The sequence below is a fragment of the Vigna unguiculata genome, chromosome 3 (assembly GCF_004118075.2).
Source record: "Vigna unguiculata cultivar IT97K-499-35 chromosome 3, ASM411807v1, whole genome shotgun sequence".
NCBI classification, from domain to species: domain Eukaryota; kingdom Viridiplantae; phylum Streptophyta; class Magnoliopsida; order Fabales; family Fabaceae; genus Vigna; species Vigna unguiculata.
This window is the reverse complement of record NC_040281.1, coordinates 53,742,516-53,764,638: the sequence shown is the minus strand read 5'-3', so window position 1 is coordinate 53,764,638 and position 22,123 is coordinate 53,742,516. Positions and strand designations below refer to the sequence as shown.

At 26.5% G+C, this 22,123-nt stretch overlaps 2 protein-coding genes across 2 annotated transcripts; one reads left to right on the top strand and one right to left on the bottom strand.

The window, feature by feature from the left end:
* On the top strand, positions 1-2,777 carry LOC114176902 (flavin-containing monooxygenase FMO GS-OX-like 8). The gene is made up of 7 exons (XM_028062097.1): positions 1-621; positions 715-785; positions 902-1,060; positions 1,149-1,231; positions 1,984-2,119; positions 2,208-2,381; positions 2,467-2,777. Exons 1-7 carry the CDS (start codon positions 66-68, stop codon positions 2,656-2,658), a joined length of 1,371 nt encoding a protein of 456 aa, XP_027917898.1. The 5' UTR covers positions 1-65; the 3' UTR covers positions 2,659-2,777.
* A 15,155-nt stretch (positions 2,778-17,932) lies between these two features.
* On the bottom strand, positions 17,933-18,724 carry LOC114177013 (dCTP pyrophosphatase 1-like). Its single transcript, XM_028062231.1, has 2 exons — positions 18,501-18,724; positions 17,933-18,424 (listed from the first exon to the last, which is right to left on the bottom strand). Exons 1-2 carry the CDS (start codon positions 18,630-18,632, stop codon positions 18,173-18,175), a joined length of 384 nt encoding a protein of 127 aa, XP_027918032.1. The 5' UTR covers positions 18,633-18,724; the 3' UTR covers positions 17,933-18,172.
* Between the last annotated feature and the right edge of the window lie 3,399 nt (positions 18,725-22,123).

Genomic DNA, 22,123 nt, shown 5'->3' with positions numbered 1-22,123 from the left:
AAATTGCATTATAAATCCCTCATCACATGTTTCCATATTGACACAGTGACTCACACATTGAGACCATGGTTTCGGAAAGAAAGGAATGGAAGAATGTGTGCGTGATTGGAGCAGGACCGTCGGGGATAGTGGTGGCGAGGGAGCTGAGAAGGGAAGGTCACGAGGTGGTGGTGTTGGAGCAGAACCATGACATTGGAGGGCAATGGCTATATGACCCAAATGTAGAACAAGAGGATGACCCTTTGGGAAGAAACCCTTGGCTGAAGGTGCATAGCAGCATCTACCAATCTTTAAGGCTCATGTCCCCCAGAGAGGTCATGGGCTTCACTGATTTCCCTTTCTCAGTGAAGAAAGGTAGAGACCCTAGGAGGTTTCCCAGCCATAGAGAGTACCTTCTCTACCTCAAGGACTTCTGTGAATGGTTTAAGGTGACAGAGATTATCAAGTTCAACACAAAGGTACTTTATGTGGGACCCTTAAACTATGGTGTCTCTTGTGAGGATTTGAAATGGGTTGTTAGAAGCAAAGAGAAGAAGAGTAACGAGGAAGTTGAACAGGTTTTTGACGCTGTGGTTGTGGCCACTGGCCATTACTCTAAGCCTAGATTGCCCTGCATTCAAGGTACGTACGTGGATCCAATCTTTATTAATTTGCGTCTCATTCAAATCCATATATATATTTCATGCAAATGAAATTCCTGTTGTTGATACTCAGGAATGGAGAAATGGAGAAGAAAACAAATGCACAGTCACATTTACAGGTCCCCAGAGCCCTTCCGTGGGGAGGTACATGAACAGATACCATCGCCATTAAACTTATATTTTCTTCGTGGGAAATACTTTAGATTATGCTCCTTTTTACATTAAATAAATAATTAACTGATTTTTTCTTTTTTATATAGATAGTGGTGGTGGTTGGAAATTCTTTTAGTGGACAAGAAATATCAATGGAACTTGTGAAAGTAGTGAAGGAACTGCACCTGAGTTCGAAATCACTTGACATTTATGAGGGTTTATCCAAAGTTATATCCAAATACGAGAACTTTCACCTTCGTCCACAGGTATCACTTCCTGATCTTGAAGTTCTTGTCCCATGAAATAGATCCACTGCTATTTTTGTCATCATGATAAACGTGGTACATTGTGTAGATCGACAACCTTCGAGAGGATGGGAGTGTCACTTTCACCGACGGTTCCTGCATTATCGCAGACACTATTTTATACTGCACCGGGTAACATCTCATATCATCCTAAAATTAAGCTTACAAGATCTCACATTTACTCTTAATGTCTCTCATTCATAAAGTAAGAAAATTCAAAAGGTCAACTTAAAAACAATTTGGTCATTTGAAAGTTAGTTTATTAAGATAAGGAAAAATGAAAAATCACTTAGGATATTATTCTCCTTAGGATAAATGATTCATCTTTTGTCTATATCTATTATATTTTTATTTTTCTTTTTATTTTTTTATCACCTATAAATCTAACATTTTTATTATCTCTTTAAATTATATAAGTATTGATACACCTTTTTGATGTCACAAATTATTTTTCCTTTTATAAATCTGATAATCCACAGATTTTTGTTGAAAATGGTGAATTAAAAAATAATTTCTTCAACCCATAAAAAAAGCACATAAGAAATTTAACTAATTTGATACTTCAAATATTACATCTAATATAATATTATTATTTAACATGTAATTTTTTTATTAAAAAGTAATAAAAATTACAAATTTTCTCACACAATTTATTTAAAGAACTTGCAATATTTTTATACAATTCTTTTCAACAAAATTAGAAATCATCTCATGACACAATTATCCAAGTTTCTCCATATATTTATTGAACTAATGACGATTCCCTCAAATTAACTCTTTATTTATATAATAGTTTTCTACTTCTTTTTTCTTCTTTTTCACGTTACTTAAACTTTGATAAATAATCACTTAATAATCATAAAATTTGAATGGATTGTGGATAGGTACGAGTATTCCTTCCCTTTTCTGGACACAAAGGGAATGGTTGTTGTGGATGATAACAGAGTGGGTCCTTTGTATGAACACACTTTCCCTCCATCACTTGCTCCTTCGCTTTCTCTCGTAGGCATCCCCAGAAGGGTAATTAAATTACCTTCAATTATATCTCTAATATGAATAGATAAAGCTCATATTTTTTAGTAATATGGTTGATATATAAGTGGTGCAGATCCTAGGGCTTCCTTTCTTTGAGTCTCAAGGAAAATGGATAGCTCAACTACTTTCTGGGAAAAAGGTTTTGCCATCATATCAGGAAATGATGAAATCAATCGAAGAATTTTATCATTCAAAAGAGACTGCTGGTATTCCTAAACGCCACACCCATGAAATTGAAGACTTTGAGGTTAAAGTTTCATTTTGGTTTTGGTATCTGCTACAGCATGCAAATGTTAGTGACATACATATAACAGATAAACTTGTTTTTGCAGTATTGTGACAAATATGGAGAAAATGTTGGATTTCCAAAGTTGGAAGAGTGGAGAAAAGAGTTGACCGTATCTTCCATAGTGAACTACTTTGTCAACTTGGAGACTTGTCGTGATTCATGGTATGATGATGAGAAGCTTCAAGAAGCTCTTCAAACTCCATACTTCACTCAACTTCAACATCCTTCTTTCTAAAACCTAATTTACTTACTAAGTTCGTGTATTTCTATTTCTAAGTTCTAAACTTTCTTAATCTTGATTTGTCCAATGTGAGATTTGAATACAAAAATAAAATCTTTAGTAGTTTTAGTTAATATAAAGCGCTTCATGCTAAGTTCAAATATATAAATTTAATCTTAAGTAAATAAACAAATTTAATCTACTTTTAGAATTCAAATTATTCGATCAATCTTCAGTGGGACTTATATGGCAAAGCGTACTAAATGTTTTTATGTTTAAGTAAATTTAAGTAAACTTAAAATACAGAATGTATGTTAAATGAAACTTTGTTTCTGATCTTATTATGGACAAAAGTGTTTGTTAGGAACTATTATTACTTGTATACCATATATGAAATGAATGTAAGTCCAATTGGGTTAACTTGTAAATTTTTTATTTGTTAATTTGGTGCATTTTTAAAAGTAGTCAAGTTTTTCAACTTCAGATTCAATTTGATTCATATTCAGTATAGTTTATGATTTGGGACACATCTTGTACTAATCAAAATTCAAAAAAGGCATTTTGTTAAGAAGCAAACAAAATGAGTATGCAAAAGTTGCACTATCCATACGCGTCCTCTTTAACCAAACAATTAAGAATTAATAGTTTTTTAAAGACCATAATCTATTTTTGATTTTTCACCAAAACTTTTAAGTTTTACCTTGATGTCTTAATTTTAAAAAATAATTATTTTAATTATTTAAAATGAATAGGTTAGTTTCATCGTTTCATCATTTCATATAAAATAGCGAAATTTAAATTGATCCCATTATAATAAATTATTTAGTGATTTTACACCATCACCTTTCTCCAGTCTCTATCAACTGTTATGTAACATGTGATTATGTATCGTTATTTATTTTATCTTAAATTTAAAAAATTAAATAAATGTCATCAGACATTGGTTGAATGTGTAGTGATTCAGAATTATTATTCAATAATTTGAATTATTAAATAAGATAAAATAAGTTGTTAAACACAAACCTAACATTTCCAAGCTTTTACTTTAATTATTCTCTTCTTTTACGTCAACATGAGTGAAAGTTTTTCGAATAAATTTTTCATACTATTTTTTTATGCCAAGGTCGTGCATGAGGTTCAATCTATGATAATCTTTACTCTATGTAATAGTACTTATACTATTAAGTAATAGTTGAGAAATCTAACACAATCTTTTAAAAGCTTTCAATAATTTAGCCTAGTACCCTGGCCTACGATTATCCTCGGTAAATAGACAAGGTACGTCTAGTTGTACACAAGAAATTATTTTACGCCAAAAAGCATAACCATGCTTATGAGGCAGAACTTATTCCATAGTGTTAATTTGTTTAAGTTATATAAACTTTAGCTACTAATTTACAAAAAAAGTTAAAGATTATTTTGTAAAGATCATATTAATTTGTATGAAAAGCACATGAAAATATATATATATATATATATATATATATATATATATATATATATATTTTTTTTTTTTTTTTGTGAAGCATTAGATGTACTCTACTTTTTTCTTATCAATTTTGATCATATATAACTGTTAAGAGACAAAGAAAGATGTTTAACTAGTTCAGGTTCTTGAAGGACAATGTGAACTTACATATGTTTGGCTTTTTGTTTGCAAGATAAGAAACCGAAAGTTCACACTTTCTAATAAAGGTGAAGTGTTGGGAAAAACAATATTAATCCCCAACGTTTCCCAAACACAATCCGTGGTCAATCTTTCATGTATTTCAATAATTGGTGGTTCGAAAAAGTGGAATCCACGTTTGAAGAAAAGAAAATATCATTTGAGAATTTTCTTTTTTACAAATATTTTGTTAAAAAAATTGACAAAGTTATTAAATAAATTATTTTTTTATTTTTTATAGAAGTTACAAAAGTAAAATAATAAAATTTTAGACTTTTTTTTATCAATTTGTCAAAGTTTATAGAAAAAAATTGTCAAAGTATCATTTCTCTCGAAGAAAATAAATGCACGTGCACCCATTTTTATCGAAGGTATTTTTTGAGGTTGCTATGGCTTTAGTAGGGGTGGCAATGCGGCCCGCCCCAACCTGTCCCGCATACTTTATGCGGGTCGAAAACATTGGCCGGTCCCGCATACCACTTGATCCGTGGATTGACCTGCTTTTTTTAAATTTTTTAAATTTTGATGATAAAATTTTCAATGTTTGAAACGTTAATGCAAGAGTCTATAAAAGAAGTAATTAATATACACAAGTGCAAGTTTTTTTTTTTAATTTTATGCGGGCCTGCAGGCTCACTATCCTAGCCTGCTCTGCGTTTTTTCTGCGGGGCCTGTGGACCGGTCCGACAGGTCAGACCCTAATTGCTACCCCTAAGGTTTATATTGGTCTCCTTGGCATAACATTCATATAATAGGAAAACAAAATTGTTTTTTTTTTTTCTTTTATAGATTCAGGTTATTATTACTTTCTTAAAGCACAATAATCATATACAAATATTTATTAATAATAAAAAACATACAAAAAATATAAGGGACAAACCAAACTCATAATAAAAAAATTAACAATTCTAAATATAGATATTTGAAATCTCTAATATAAAAAAATAAAACTAAATTGTATCTGGTCATACCATTATAAAAAAACTGATTTTCTAATCCCATGATAATGGTTGGAAAAAAAATGCATAATTAATTAAAAACATTATTATTTTTACCCTAAAAAATTGTCCTATTAACAAATAAATAAGCCACAATAATATAACATGGAAGTCCATATACGAAGAAAAATCACAACTGCATAGAATAATTAATATGTGCAAATTTGTAGAACACAGAAAACACTCTAATTCAAAAGAATAAGAAAAAGTCAAACACTAACTCAAAGTGTCTTTGACTTAGGACAAGAAACATCATGGACTTATAACCCATCGTATAGTCACGTTATCCTAGACAATGTAAAACTTTTCAAAACATATTATTTTTATCTACTCAAGCATTCAATCCTAACAATAACCATAATCTTTAAATTTGATCTATAACATAAAAAAACAAATTTATGTTTTCTCAATATGAAAACTTTGTGGACTATAATATAATTACAAAAATAATCTCATTTAAAATATACAATTAGTTATATGATAATTTCATTTAATTTATTACACTACAATAAAATTTCTCTTTAATAATAAATTTTAATGATAAAAAAGTTGTTAGTCATGATCAATTTAGATACCAATTTACAAAATAAAAAATTATTAGTTACTAGTCACTATTATGAATAAAAAATTATAATTTATCTCTAAATTGGGTTGTAAAATTTGGCTATCAAAGGAAATTGATCACTAAATATTAGCTACCAAAAGAATTTGTTTCTTAATTAGTTGCTAATTGATGAGTAACAAATTTAACAACCAATTATAACTTTTTATTCATAATAGTTATTATTTCAATAACTAATACTTTTTTATTTTAAATTGGTATTTAAATGGATCACTATAGTGATTAACAAATTTTAGTCACTTATGTTAGTTGTTAATGTGACATTTTCCTGTAGACTTAATCATGAATTTATATTAAAAAAGTTTTTTTTTTTCAAAAGTTATTAGTTTTTTCAAAAAGTTACTTAAGACCTCTTTTTGATAATAAAAAATTAAATAAAATTTTAGAATAAAATAATAATATATTTTATTGCTAAATAGATATATAAAATAGATAAAAAATGTCAAAATATCAATACATTTTTGTATATTATATTGTTATAATTTAGTTGTAATCTAAAATTTTGTGTCAAAGTATTATTTTTTATATGAATAATGATATTTTCACATTCTTATATTTTATATAACTAAATGTATTATTAATATTATTTTATATTAAATGTCTCTATTATCATTTATATATAATATTTTATATTTAAAAAAGTTATCAAGCTTTAAATATAATATTCAATATTAAATGGAAGTTGATCGTGAATAAATAATTTTCTGTACGAATATTGTGTTGGTGGTTACAAATTACAGTCAATTGTCCTAAGGTAGCAAATACATAATATTTTGATATTTTGACAGTTTTTGCTAACAAAAATGCTTAAAGTGTGAACTTTTGTTTTTTGTGTTTTTTTTTTTCTTTTTACCTTTTGGTGGTGGGTCTGAATTTGCATGCATTTTTAGTGCTCTTGGTGATATCCATAGATGAAGGGCGTGTGTTTATTGGCACGTGCTATCTGTATTATTTCTTTTAAAATATTAAAAATTGTCACTTTTTTCTAATCAATTTGTTATATTGTGTTATTCATATACAGATTTTGGCTATTTTATAATATATCAATAAAACTTTACATTATAAATTAATTTTGTTAAAATGAATTAGATATATGTCATTTCAAGAAGTTTGACTCTCTCAACTATCATTAAAAAAAAATCATAAACAAACTTAAATTTAAGGGGTAAAAGTAATCTTAAAATACACTAACCTTGTTTTGTTTATAAACTTTTAAGCATTAATAGTTATATTTGACAAGGCTCTAGCAAGTGGATATATAAACAAATAACCCATGCGATGTTGGTGTTTGCATTAATCATAAAGAAATGTTAAATTTTATTGAATAAAACAAACTCATAGATATGATCTTATTCAAAAAGGGATTGATATTTAGACTCTGATTCACTTAAAAATTAAAATAAGAAACATCTTTTTAAATTTTTTTGCAAAAGTGGTGATTGCCATTTTGAAAAAGTAAATTGTACAAACGAAAGGAAAGAATCATGAGAATAATTTAGCTAAAAAATAGCACGAAACAAATTATTGGTGGTATGAAGTTCTAGGTAGTTTTTTTTTTTTTATTTCGTTAATTTGAATTGTTGAGACATGATTGTGGAAAAATTTAACAATGTTGTGCAACTTTTTAAAAAATATTTGAACAAACAGTTTTAAACATTTTACATTAACGAGTCACAAGTAGATTTCTTACGAATAAGTATTTTTTTTAAAAGGGTTAAATATGTTTTTGTTCCTCAAATTTTAGTAAATTTTGGAATTAATTTATTTTTGAAACTTTATATCAATTTAGTAATTCATCTTTAGAGATGCGTAGATTTAGTCTTTCTTACCAAATTTTGTTAAGTTTATTTGACATTTTAAATGCATTTTATTATAATATTTGAGTTAACATTGAAGCGAATATATGTCAAACAGTATAAAAAATTCAAATACTATCATGAAATGCGCTTGAAATATCATATAAACTTAATAAAATTTTGTTAAATGGACTAAATTCATGTATTTTTAAAGATAAAGGATTACATTGGTCAAAATTTTTGAAGAGGGACTAATTCCAAATTTCATTAAAACTTGAGAAACCAAAAACATATTTAACCCTTTTAGGATTTTATAAATGAGACTTCAACTTGAAATTTTGAAATTGTACAGTCGTAGTTAGTAAAACACAATTTTTGTTTAGTATTTTTTTAGTCAAATTTAATTGTAAAACCATTGAAGTTATACATATGAATAATGAGTCTCTTGAATTGAATTGTGGGAAGTAAAAGGACGACTTATGCTAAGTTATGCTAAAGTAACATTGGTGGCACGACTTTTCTATTATTATTTTTTAAATAAAAGTGGTGCATATTATGTACGATTTTTTAAAATTATTTCTTGTGTTTTGATTATAAATGATAAATATGTAATCAAAGTGTAGAAATTATTTTTGTTTTCATTTTGTATATTAAATTTTTATGGTCTTAAGGGGATGAAAATATTTAATGTTATTTAAAAATTGAATTTGTTTTAATATTTTATATATTTATATTTTATTATTTTTTAGGAGTGTTAAAAAAGAAAAAAATTATAATTTATAATTTTTGTTGTATAGAAAATTGGAGTAAAGTAAGGAAATAAAAGTGTAAGATTAAGTACTAAAATAGAGATTAACATAAACTTTGAACAATAGCATAATGTTAAAAAAGTTATTGATGAGAATTTCTGTCACAATTAGGTTTTTACTTTGTTTTGTTTGTAGGTCTCATATTATATCGATTTATGAAGAGGTAGAGCTTGACTATCATCATTACTGTAATTATCATCAATACTGTGATTATTTTTTTTTCACTTCAATTATCGAGCCATTGTGAAAATATTATTGGCTGAATAAAATACATAAATAATACAGAGTTAAATATGTTTTTGTCCCTCAAGTTTTAGTAAATTTTGGAATTAGTCACTCTTCGAAACTTTATACCAATTTAGTCATTCATCTTTAAAAATGTGTGGACTTAGTCATTCTTACCAAATTTTGTTAAGTTTATTTGACATTTTAAACACATTTTATGATAATATTTGAGTTAACATTGAAGCTAAAATGTGTCAAATGATATAAACAATTCAAAAACTATCATGAAATACGTTTGAAACACGTTAGATAAACTTAACAAAATTTGGTTAAAAGACTAAATTTATGCATTTGTAAAGATGAAGGACTAAATTGGTCAAAAAATTTGAAGAGAGACTAATTTCAAATTTCACTAAAACTTGAGGGATCAAAAAATATTTAACCCAATAATATAAAATTATATGTAAAGTGATATGTCTTTGTGAAAATGCTAAATATATTTGAAACAAGAAAAATATCATGTTTGAGATAGAAAACATCGTAAAACTTTAAGAAAATTATTGTTATGAAAAGAGAGAAGACATGTTAATAATGGTCCATATAATCCAACATTGCAATTTGTCTAGTACTAGAAAGATGAAAATCATCTAGTCACAAAATCATGATTAAGAGGATAAAATAAGATGAAGTGTTAGTGACAAGATTCCATTAATTTTAAGAGTAAAATACTGAAATTTTCTTTTTAATTGTTTATTATTTGAACATTGTATTTTGTAGTAGAATAATGAAATTGTCTTCTTTCTTCTTAATTACGTACTATTTGAACAAGTATATTTTCTTATTTGTATTTTGTAGAAGTATAAATGTGCTTCTTCTTTTTTTTTTTTTTTATCTTAATTAGACTTGAATAGTCATCAATAGTACCATAGAAATTCGATCAAGGCATGAAAAAAGAAGCTTGAAGAAATTTCCATTAAATAAAATAAAGAAAAAATATGCATAATTAGAATGTGCATTCTCTTGCTTTAAACATTCACTTTTGCACTTTTTATTCTATTGTTTTTGTGATTTTAAATGCTTGCATTTTACGCATTGGTTATCTCAAGAGATAAAAGTCAACATTATGAGTGCAACGGGAAAAATAACTTGTCTAATGTACAACCTCCTTTTCAAAGGACTTTGTTATGCTATAGCCCTACAAATTGCTGTAAAAATCTTCCATTTTTTATAAATATAATTTTCAATCGGCATAAATATAAATGGAATACATGTGAGTAAATTTAAAATTATTTTATACATATTTAATTGTCTCAGTTAAACTTTCTTGAAAAATCTTATAATTATTTGTTTCAAAGTTTTTACAATTAGGTTCAAGAAGTTTTTCTTTATTACATATGACATTAATTATTCTGTGATAGAGGACAATGGAGAGTATTATTCTAATTAATGGAGTTGGGTCACAATTAAATTGTGGCACTGGACTGGTACATTTACACTCTTAAATAAGAGAAAATTGTAGCATGATTAATGATTATAATTTTTAACTTAATGGTAAACATTCAATTCTAACATTCTTAATATTCATGGTTGAATGCTTAGAAAAAAAAATATTTTATACAAGAAATCAATTAACCTAAAATATAAAGAAAAGAGAAAAACATATTTGTATTAAAATACATAATATAACTGATAAAATAAATATATATCAGCCTTTTATTACATAAACTAATGGGACAGTCATACCAATTGGTTTCAATGGACTAAATTGAAAGGGTCGGGTCAACCCAAGAAAAAATTCGTTTGGGCTCAAAAACTTTAATGACCAGCTGAATCAGCCTAAATTGAAAATAAAGAAAGAAATTTAAACATTATAAAATGGTTATCCGTGTACACAATATCAGAATTTATTTTTCTCTCTCTTATATTTCATTTATTAATTTTCGGACCATCCAATTTCACATCAATTATTGCCAAAACCAAATTTCCAGAAAAGAATTTATACAACAAAAACCTCAAAGATGATAAAGTCCATGGTTGCTTTTCTATTGAGATGGAGTCTAAAGTCTAGTTAAAACCATTCAAATAAAAAACACAAGATTTTTCGTCTGAGTACATCGAAAGAAAGATAATTTTAAAACAGATTTTGATTTCTTTTTCATCCTTCATTCTCTTGAAATAGTTGTTTCTTTACTATTTCGAGATCCAGATGGGCTTGGCCCATTTCACGTCATGCTGGCCTCTGTTTCCTGCGTTAAATAATACTCTGGAATTTCATATTTTAAATTATGCATTTTCAAAATAAAATAGGTGTGCGTTGACTTTTTTAGTAAGGTTCACTTTTCGATTTTTTTCTTTTCTTTTCGTACTGCGTTTTCACCCCTTTGAAGTAGTAGTAGTACAAATCTTTGGTTTTTAATAAGGACTATTTATGCATAACTTTATTTCTATTAATTACACCAGTGTATCTATGATAACAGAATTCAATGTAAATTAACCATAAGCAATTTTTTAGTGATATTTAACTATATTAAAACCAAATGCCTATTTACATACTAAATAGAATTAATTGTATTTTCAGTCTTTCAAATTTATAGATATAATTATATATTAATAACGTTAAATAATTTTAGGCTTGATAGGTCGATTAGTCTTAAGTTTAGTCGAGAAGTTTTAAGTTTGTCCCACTTAATTTTTTGTTTTAATTAATTTTTTATTTTTATTTCAATTAAGTCTCAAAATTTTAAAAATTAATTCAATTAAGTTCTTTTCTAAAAAATAATATTTAAAAAAGATGACAACATGAAATGTGTTAATTCATAATTTTTTTTTATATTTTAATTTTTTAATTATTATTATTATTATTTTTTTACAAATTTTTGGGTTGTTCAGTGTTAGATCCCATGGTGTGATATAAGATAACAATATTAGTGTCAGTGTCAAACCTAATTGTCTTGTACTTAATTTAGTTCAAATATGTATGTCTGATTAAATTCAGTCTCAATTTTTTTTAGAATGGAACAATGTTGTCTCTCTTTTAATTCAATCAAATTTATTATTTGTATAAATATTATATTGATATTTATATCAAAATTTACTTTTTTATTAAATATTTCTTGAATTATTTTTACACCAACTCTAATTATGTTGTCATGTTCCATTTAAGTTAATTAGTTTTAATCTTTAAAAAAACATGGATTAATAATATATTAGTTTAAAATATTACTCTTTTTTTTCAAATGAAACTTGAATTTATTTAATAAATATAATAATATTTATACAATAAATAACAAAGTAATCTCAGATTTAAAATAAAATAAAATATAAAATAAATATTTGTTCGAATAAATATCTTAAAATTTAAAATGAAAATAATTTAAAAAATCTATTTTTATTATATAATTACAAAAATAAAAATAAAATTATACAATAATGTAATATGCTAAAAAGTCAATATTAATAAAAATATTATTATAACATCTATACAAATAATTAATTTGGTCTAAATTTGAAGAGGGACAATATTGTTTCACTTTGGAGAAAAAAAATGAGACTGAATTGAATCAAAGAGACATATATAAAAATTAAATTGAGTACAAAACAATGAAACTAATATTGACATGTGACATTGACATTAACACATGTCACATCACAAGATCTAATAGAAAACATGTTATTAACATTGTTATTTTTTTTTGTTGAGAAAAATATCTAATTGAGTTAATTTTTCAAATATCGAAACTTAATTGAAACAAAAACATGGCTTTTCACGTAGTTATTAGAAAAATTAACATAATTAATATATATCTGATTGTCATTTGATACCCGGTCAAATTATTTTATATCATATATGTACATTTTTTTCCCTATAATTTTATTACAAAATTTATACTTTTGAGAACAATTTGTTAGTGTGAGGATCGTTATAACACTTCTGATAAATAGAGCTGCGGCGAATTTGACCCATGGTCTATGGGTCAATCCTAACTTAGCTTTGAATAAGTTCCCTTTTAAGGGATCATTGATAAGTTTCAAGAATAAGTAAAATTTTCATCTAAAATTGACATTTATCATGTATCAAATGGTTATGTTTATGCATAAAACAAACCCGTTGAGCTTAAGATACAAAATGAGGTATTTAGAATTGAAGTTTTATGAATTATAATGATATTTTGTTGTTTGCAGTGAATATAAAAGAAAATATCAAGTATGCAGTTGAGCCATAGTACTGGAGTTGAACCATGGAAGTAGAAAAGACAGGACAACATATTTTGACTTTTGGCTGAGCACAACAAATGAAGCTGAGCCTCAAGAGGAAACCTTCTTTATAAGGAAACTTGAAGCACAAATCCATGAGGTTGAGTAGACAAGGTTATTTCATAAACAGTTTATGAAAATCCTTCCAATTTCAATTCCCATAAATTAGATTCTTCGATCCTTCTTCATTCTTCCTAAAAAATTTGAATTTCTTCCTTGTTCTTGAAGATTGGATGTCATAGAACAAGTTAGACCGAAGGGTTCTCCCCTATAATTCGATTTCATCTTAAGATATTAAGGTAAGTTAAAGTTTCTTTGTAGAACCAATATGTTTTGTATACACGCAGTTCTCATGTAATTTCTCTGTTTTCTAAGTGAAACTGCATCTCATTTTGATTCTAAAACAGTGCCTTGATTATTGATCAAGTTTTTTGTTGTGTAGATATAGCAATCTTAAATGGTAGAGCCATGTAGGGGAAGAACAATGATAAAGTGATAAAGTGAGAAAGTGTATTCTATAAGATAAGGAGAGCTATATTTCTTTCAAATTTTAAAGTCATAATGTTGAATTTAAATATAGGGGTCTATAGTTGCATGCTTACCTTAGTATTAGAAAAATAAAAAATTATTCTAAAAGGTATGAGTTTGAGATGTAAAGTTGATTGAGACTTTTGATTATGTGAAATTATGGATTGATGAGTTGTTTGGAAACATAACTGAAGTATTACTTCTTTGTGCGGGTAAGAATAGGGATGAGATACTTAAATTTGATGTCATAACGAAGAATGTGGCATTTTGAGTTGCTAATTAAAATGTTGTATGTGTGTGTAAATGTGTAAGATAGGAATGAGAAAAATATGAAGGGATGAAAAAACTCTAAAAAAAAGATGTTTTGTCTGTAGCGTTGCCACTGGATTGTGATGTTTTGTTTATACTAGATTTGGTTTATATATTGCCAAATGATTTTATTTGCCTGTTACAAATTATAATTATTATTGTATTGTGCTATATGTTAAAAACAATGATAGAAATAAATTTTATACAAAATTACAAATTTTAATTCTGAAAAAATTTATTTTCTGTACATTTAAAATTTTGTACAATTATCTATATCTAGAGTCTAGAATCTAGAAATTTATGTAGTTTTATGTTTGGACTTTAGTTAACGGACATCATATATTATTATTTTTTTGATATTTAGCTCATCATTGTCTTTTGTATCTTTTGTTTCTCTTATTCTTGCGATGATCATATACTATGTATATACGGGAGCCGATTTTAGAAGATCACGAGGATACTAGTAATGGAGGTGGAGTTATTCACTGAAGAAATAGTATAAGAATGAATTAGAGAATGCGTTAACTTTTTGAAAGATTGTATTAAGTTTTTAGTTCCTATTTTGGAGCACTTATGAGTTATGTTAACATATTTTGAAATACATCTTTACTTAGTTAATCATAATGACTGATGTTATTAATGAGTTATAATCTTAATTATAATTACTAAGAAAATGATTAAGAAACTAAGATTGTTAATTAATTATCCTATATAAAGTCACTATAAACTTTACTTTATAATATTAAATTAGATTTAAAATTCACTTTTCAACATAATACTTTGGTCAGAATATATTTTAATGAAACTAGTTGTTTGTTTGTTTATTATTTTACTTATTGTTGAACGATTATCTGAGCATCCAAATATATTTAAACCCACACTATTCCTTAATGTGAAAGATGTATGTTATAAAACTTCACATCAACTAAAAATAATATTAAATTATAAATAGATAGAAATTTCATCTTACAAAATGTATTTTTTAAATTAAATTTGATATTAATTGACGTTAAATGGTCATTGATGAGGTATTGGAAATAATACTTAGGAAGTTTTGAAGTCTAAATTACAATGATTTATCTTTTGGAAGGAAGCAAATGCAGTTCAGAAGTGCCCCAATTTAGCATTTGCCCAATTAATAGCCAAAAATGTGAGATCTGCTTTAAAGGTAGAAAGGGATGGATGGGGCATCTCAAACTCATCAACAAAGTAGTACTTTGTTTTGGTCAATTTACTCATCAAATTTTAGTAAACAGTAACCTCATCTTCACACTCATCAATTATCGATAATGATGTATATTTTTGTGGGAAGAATCTTTCATGATTGAATACTTTTTACTTACAAATCACGTGTATATTATAAAAATAATAGTTTAAACACACTTCATAAAAACTACTGAACAAAGTTTGTAACTTTTTACTGTTATTTGTTTAACATGCAGTTATACTGGTTTTTAGTATATTTTTGCATATAATAAAATATGTTTTCATTATACTTATTTTTTACTGTTTACCTCTTTTAGTTATATTTAATAGGTTTTAAAATCTTAGAAGAAAAAAAAATGTTTTATCGAATTATCTGAAAAAAAAAAAAAGACTTGTATTCAAGCCCTTTTGAGTGAAAAGACTTGTGCTTTAACTTTGGGTTCAGAAGAAGTAGATAATTTAAAGTAAAAATCACCTGAACAAAATCTGACAATTCTTCATTTACTCTATTTTTCTGGTAGTGTGATGAAATTAAAAGGCTTTAACAATATATCATTTATCCAATATTTTTAACTAGTAGATAAGTTAGCTTTTAATTAATAAAGTGGCTATTAATTAATAAAGTAACATTTTTATCTTCTAAATAAATAAAATTACATTAATAATTATTAAAGTTAAAATTTATTTAATGTTATATTTAATTATAAATTCAATGTTTATTAATTATTTTAATAAATATTCTTAAGACACCGAGACATATTTACAATTTAACAAAATTAATTATAAATTAGTTATTTAATATAAAATGACATAAAAAAGTAGAATTACATAAGATTCACTCAATAAGTAGAATTGTGTTCTAGAAAAAGTATATTGTTATATAATTATAGTTTCAGATTTCTTAAAGTAATTACATTTTAATAAAAAAATTCTATTCGTTTTTTTTTAAATTGCATTTTTTTTATATTTTTGATAAGTTATTTTATATTTAAACTGATTGATTTAATCAATATTAATTATTTTTTATTTTTACTTATTTTCAAAAAAAAAATTCTTTTTAAATTTAATTTACATACAAAAATTAGAAAGTAACACAAAAATATTCAAAATAATATAATAAATATCCAACAATATATTAAAATACATTAAAAATAATAATAAAAAAGAATAATAGATAATAATGAAAAATAATCAAATAAACTATATTCTAGTTAAAGTCATTTATGAATTTGAAGTTCTTAAAGTAAACTACTTTAAAATATATTTTTCAGTTAAAATTAACAATTAGCTCAACCTTTACATAACACACTCTTCAGTGAAACTAGACTAAGATCTTTTGAGTAAATCTCAAATTTGAATTCTTTGAATAAAAAAGTGTGATTAGAGAATTTATTTTATTGTAAGGGATTAATTTATGGAAAATTAATTATTAATAAAACTAATAGATATTTTACTATGATAACTATAAAATATATAGTTATTTTAATTGCTTGAGAAAATATAACATTTTTAAATAGTAGTAATTTCTAAAATGGTTCTAAATGTAACTTAAAAATAAATACGAAAAAGATAAAAAAAATTACAAAAATATAAAAGACGTCATTGTTGAAAAATCCGAAAGAAACTCGCAATGAGTAGAAACTCTTATAAACAATCTAATTTGAGAAATCATAGACTATGCATTAATTAAGAAAATTTAAACAATTTTTTATTTTTGCAAAATAAAAATAATAAATTATAATCTTGAAAGTTAGTTGAAATTATGTATAAAAAATGTTATAAACTAAATAAGATGAGGACAAATTTATAAACTAGTGAAATAATTCTTAAGTGATGTGAAATAACTTGCACTTTTTACATAGAAAAATAAGAAGAACGATCATGTGCAGGAAGTATCTGATTGATTCCAACCACGCATGCAACAACATCATTTCAGTTGCAGAAGCTACTGCAACGCAACTGGTTTAAAATAGTTGCTAGCAACATACCCAATATCATTTGGAACTTTACATGCGACTGTGTCTATTTTGAACAAATTTCTTTATAAAGATCTCTGGAAAAGAAAAAAAAGAGGAATTAATTCGTGTATAAATTAATTAATTTATAACTTAATTTTAGGTTAACCTTAAAGAGTGAATCAAACATTCACAGCCTAAAACAGAAGTTAAAGATTCCTTTCTTGTATTAACAATGGTCTCTTTTCATGTGTTCAATTATCATCGGCTTAATTTGATCGGCTTAATTTGAAGTATGAATCTAAATATCACATCAAATAAAATATGAGAAAGTTAAACATAAAAAAAATAAAAACTTACAAATTTATTGTCTTAAAATTTTAATTGAGAGTGTTATCAATTCCTTATATAGTTGAACTTAAGTTTGATATTGTATCTTTTTGGTGAACATTCCGTACAAAGAACCAAATCTTCCATACAAAGAACCAACAAGCTTCAATATTCCACCTCCCATATACATAAGGTTCTTATTGTATGTATGTATATACCTCTCTCTTTTTAGAGATTCTTATGATTTCAGCTTTATAGAATGGAAAATGAGTTTTTGACAAAATATTTTTTTACAAACTTGGCAAAATTTATATAATAATGATTAAAGCAGATTTTATTTTTTAATTAAAAGGAAGTAATAAAATAAAAATAATACTTTTTTATCTTACTTAGTATTTTGAAAAATTTTGTTAAAAAAGACTTTGTTAATGTATATTTTTCCTTACACATACAACACATTTTTGAATGATATAGCAATGATATGGAAAACAACCCATGAGATGAAGAATGTTTGGGCATGCACGTGCCCACATGGGCAAATTTCTGAATTCACTAACATTTAGGACACGAGATCACATGTAGAGTTCCATGTATGCATGACAATAAAATACCAGTGAAGTCCTTTTGATAAACAACTCATGACTACATGTGTAACACAAATTATCAAACAGTTATAGCTTCTTTAACTAAAGGTTTACACTTTGCTCTTCTTACACAGGGTGGCAATGGACTCAGTTTCAAAGCCAAAATGAAGAGAAAGTTACATGGATATATATATTCGATTATGCAATTGTTATTATTTTGTGAGAGAATAGTATAGTAGATAGGAAGCTAGTTGCGATTGGAAGTGGTGGTATGGTCAGTAGTAGTAACTGGGTATTTCTTAGCATTCTTGAGTATTTTTGTGAGAGCTGCTTGTCCAAGATCAAGCCCACAAACATCTGCAAGACGCACTAGATAAAGCAAAACATCAGAAAGCTCTTCCTCTAAGTGCTCCTTATCATCACTACTCCAATTGGGTAACCCCTTTGCAACCTCTCCTTTCCACTGGAATATCTCAGAAAGCTCTCCCACCTCTCCAACCTGCACACATAATAAACTTTGTTTAAAGAAATCTCAGTATCATAACATAATAATAACACATTAATCTGGGACTTACAAGAGCTAGAAGAAGGTTTCTGGGACTGTGATATTGTTCCCATCCTCTCACTTGAGCAAACTCAGCAAGCCTTTTGCTAAGTTCGTGAAGAGAAACATCTCTTTTTCTAGGAAACCCATTAGAGTAGTCCATTTTTGGTAAGAAAGAGGGTTGTGTTTGGTTGTTTGGTTCATCCAATTTATAGACAACATGGGGGAGTGGGGCTACAAGATAGAAAGAAAAAGAGAAGGTGAAATAATGAGAAATATATTCGCATTTCCTTTCTAACTAATATATGCACTAAGTGGTGTAGTGGAGAGACACTTGATTGGTTTTTTGTGTAGGACAGTAATGATGGAGGTGGTGGCATGACTTGAAATCACTTACCTACACCTGAAATATATTATTTTCTCCTCTTATTGCCTCTTGTACATATCTCTAGCTATAGAATCTAGCACTCCAGTTAATTTGTCCCTCTTTGGATTTATCTTCTTGCATGCCTCCTGAATTTTCATACAATAGGATCATTCTCTTGCGCATGGATTCAGTGTGGACACACAAACATCATCTCAGTTACTCGTGTCGTTTATGAATCCCAAATATTGCGATTCCTATGGGGAAAATATGCAAAATCTAATCTATCCACAAAGTGTCTCTAAAATTCATCGCAAGGACACGTCGCGGATACGATACCATTATCTGTGCGAGACACAAATGATGATCATTGCATTAATAATAATAATAATATCAAGTATTTTTACATTCATCCAGTTATAAATTATCGAGTGTATAATAGTGTTAGGAATTCAAGTAGAAGTCTAAATCTTACATTGGTTAGAAATAAGAAAGTAGAGCATTATATAAAAATAAAGACCCATAAACTCATAGTGTTAAAGTTTTAGATTAAGAGTAGAGTCAATATTTTATATGATTGAACTCAAGTTTCTTCAACTTACAAAGTCATCTTGTAAAAAAAAGAATCATATATAAAGCATAAAAAGAATTAATCATCAATAAGTTAAAATCAATTAATAAACATATATGTAAAACATGAACAAAACCAATCTGTCTAACGTGATTTATTTTAAAAACTAGTGATATTTATAGTTTGTAAAGAAAATTTTTGGAAGGATATAAAAGAGACCAATTTTCCATGAGGGAAATGAAGGAGAGGGAGCTAACAGGCCCATGAGATGCTTTTCAGGTTATTGCAATCCACCTGGAGTTTATGCTTGTCCTCACATGTTTGTCTCGTGTGTAAGAGCTTAGTTAATTGTTTAATTATAAAATTGATATATATGAAACAAAGAACGAATATTTTATCAAGGATAAAAACTTTATCAATAAAAAAAATAATTGTTTAAATTTCGTTTTTGTCTGATTAGAAATTATTTTAGAATAAGTTTCTTGTTACCCGTCATCTTGAGTTAGTTATGAAAAGTTATATAGACATAGGAGATGAAAGTCTTGTACGTGATTTCTCTAAGATAAAGATGTATATAATTAGTTCATGATTATAAGGATTATGTTCAGATTATTGATCATAGTTTTATGTGTATAAATTTCACACTTTCCTAAGTGATAAAAAAGTTTGAAGCTTAACTTTAAAGTAAACAAGCTTTATTAGGTAACGAAAACTATTTATGTTTTGATAGGATAAATAATTTAGATACGAAGGTAATTCGATCATAATATCTTGATCTTTATACAAGGTTTGTGTTTTGTTTGAAAATATGTAAATGTTTGAAGTTGAGAATAGTTTGTTTGTTATATTTGCTTTAAGGATTGAATTGAAATGAGCAGAAAATGTATTTGAGCACATTGTATAAAAATGATTTATATATTTTGAAACAAGTTTAGTTTATGAAGATGATTTTTTTTATAATTTTCACTCAAGTGACAAATCTTCCTTCAAGCCAAAATATGACAAAAAATATTGTTCTTAGCTCCATTAATAAAAAAATAGAGTAGAAAATTAATCTTTACTTTGATCCTAAATATAAAAATAACTATAATGTTACTTTGTATATTTAATTGATTTATGTTTTTGTTTTAAGTGAAATTATATTGTATGAATATAAGGTCAAAATTTTGGAATGATATGTGAATAATTGTTTAAGTGTTGTATATTAAGTAATCAATGTTATAACAAAGATCTCTTTGTTTTTAATTAATAGTCCAAGTCACATAACTAACTTATCAGGTGATGAGAAGATATATAAGGATGAATTTCTTGCACACCATGACTTAGATAAATATGTATATTGGATCGTAAAGAACTTATCTTGATCTATATTATTCTTAGGTTCACTTGTAAATTTAAGTCTTGTTTTAGATAAAATGTTAGTATCTAGTGAAGTATATTTAATATGAGAGTCATCCCAAAGATATCAATTTATATTTCTTTTATTGAATATTGTTTGATACATATAAACTCATTTGTGGTTTATAGTTAACATGTTTTGTATTGATGAAATGATTATGTATTTGAGAGAGAGTGAGTTGATTGATTTGAGGAGATATAGAGGAGAAAGTGACGTTGTTTGTTTTGAGGCATGGAGAGATGAGAGTGAAAAGATTTGAAGATAAAATTGCAGCTTCATGAGAGAATCAAGCCTATAGAACTTGATTGTCACATTATCTGACAAAAGCTCGTTGATGGCATTATCCATCTTCTCCATGTTCCTTCAACAAGTCAACTTGCTTATATGTTTACTAAGTTAGTGCATCTTTCTACTTTCCGGGTTGCTACTTCCAATTTAGATCTTTACAATGTTCATATCCATCTTGAGAGGGGTGATAGAGATATTATATTTTTTATTCTATTTTATTATTATCAAATATTGTGTTTTATGATGGTACATATTTTTCCTTTAAATCATGAAATTTTGTACTCTATATATTTGACAAGTTTATGATAAATCGGTATAAAAGTTCTCATTGAATTGCTCTTCATCGAACACCTATTGTGGGTATTTGTAGATATTTTTTCTTTTCATGACTTTTACGTATCTAACTACAAAAGTAATAACTTCAATAAATTGTAAACTTTAAGATAATTTTTGTTGAGAACTATTCGAAAAAAGTGGCTTAAGTTCTCCATTATGTATTTAAAAAGATATAATGCAAGAAGTAATTAATCATGATGATATGTTGAGTCCTTCCAAGTAATTACAAAAAATGAATTTGGCGTTACTTTAATGTGTCAACCAGCCAATTCCTTGCAACATAAGGAATCATCTAAAAACATTGAGTGAAGTCATTCCAATATAAAAAAGAAAAGTCACCTAAACAAATACTGATGAGTTTGTTAGAGTATTGGTGGAAGCATTTGAAGACTTTTTATTTAGTGAAATCCAATAATCACATTCAATATATATAAGAAATCGCCTAAAAATATTGTTGAACTTGTTGTAGTTTTATATAGCGGCAATCATGAAAACTAAAGGTTTCAATAAATATAAAATCCCACCATTGAATGAAGTGCAGTCGAATATTAATATAAGAAGTTTTAAATTATTTAAAATCTAAGTGATATCCATTGTAGATATTCCTTCCCTCTAATTTACATAACTTTAGTCGTTACGATAGTATAATTTGTGATTCAATAAAATATGGTTGCTTTAATAACAAAAAAAAAAGTT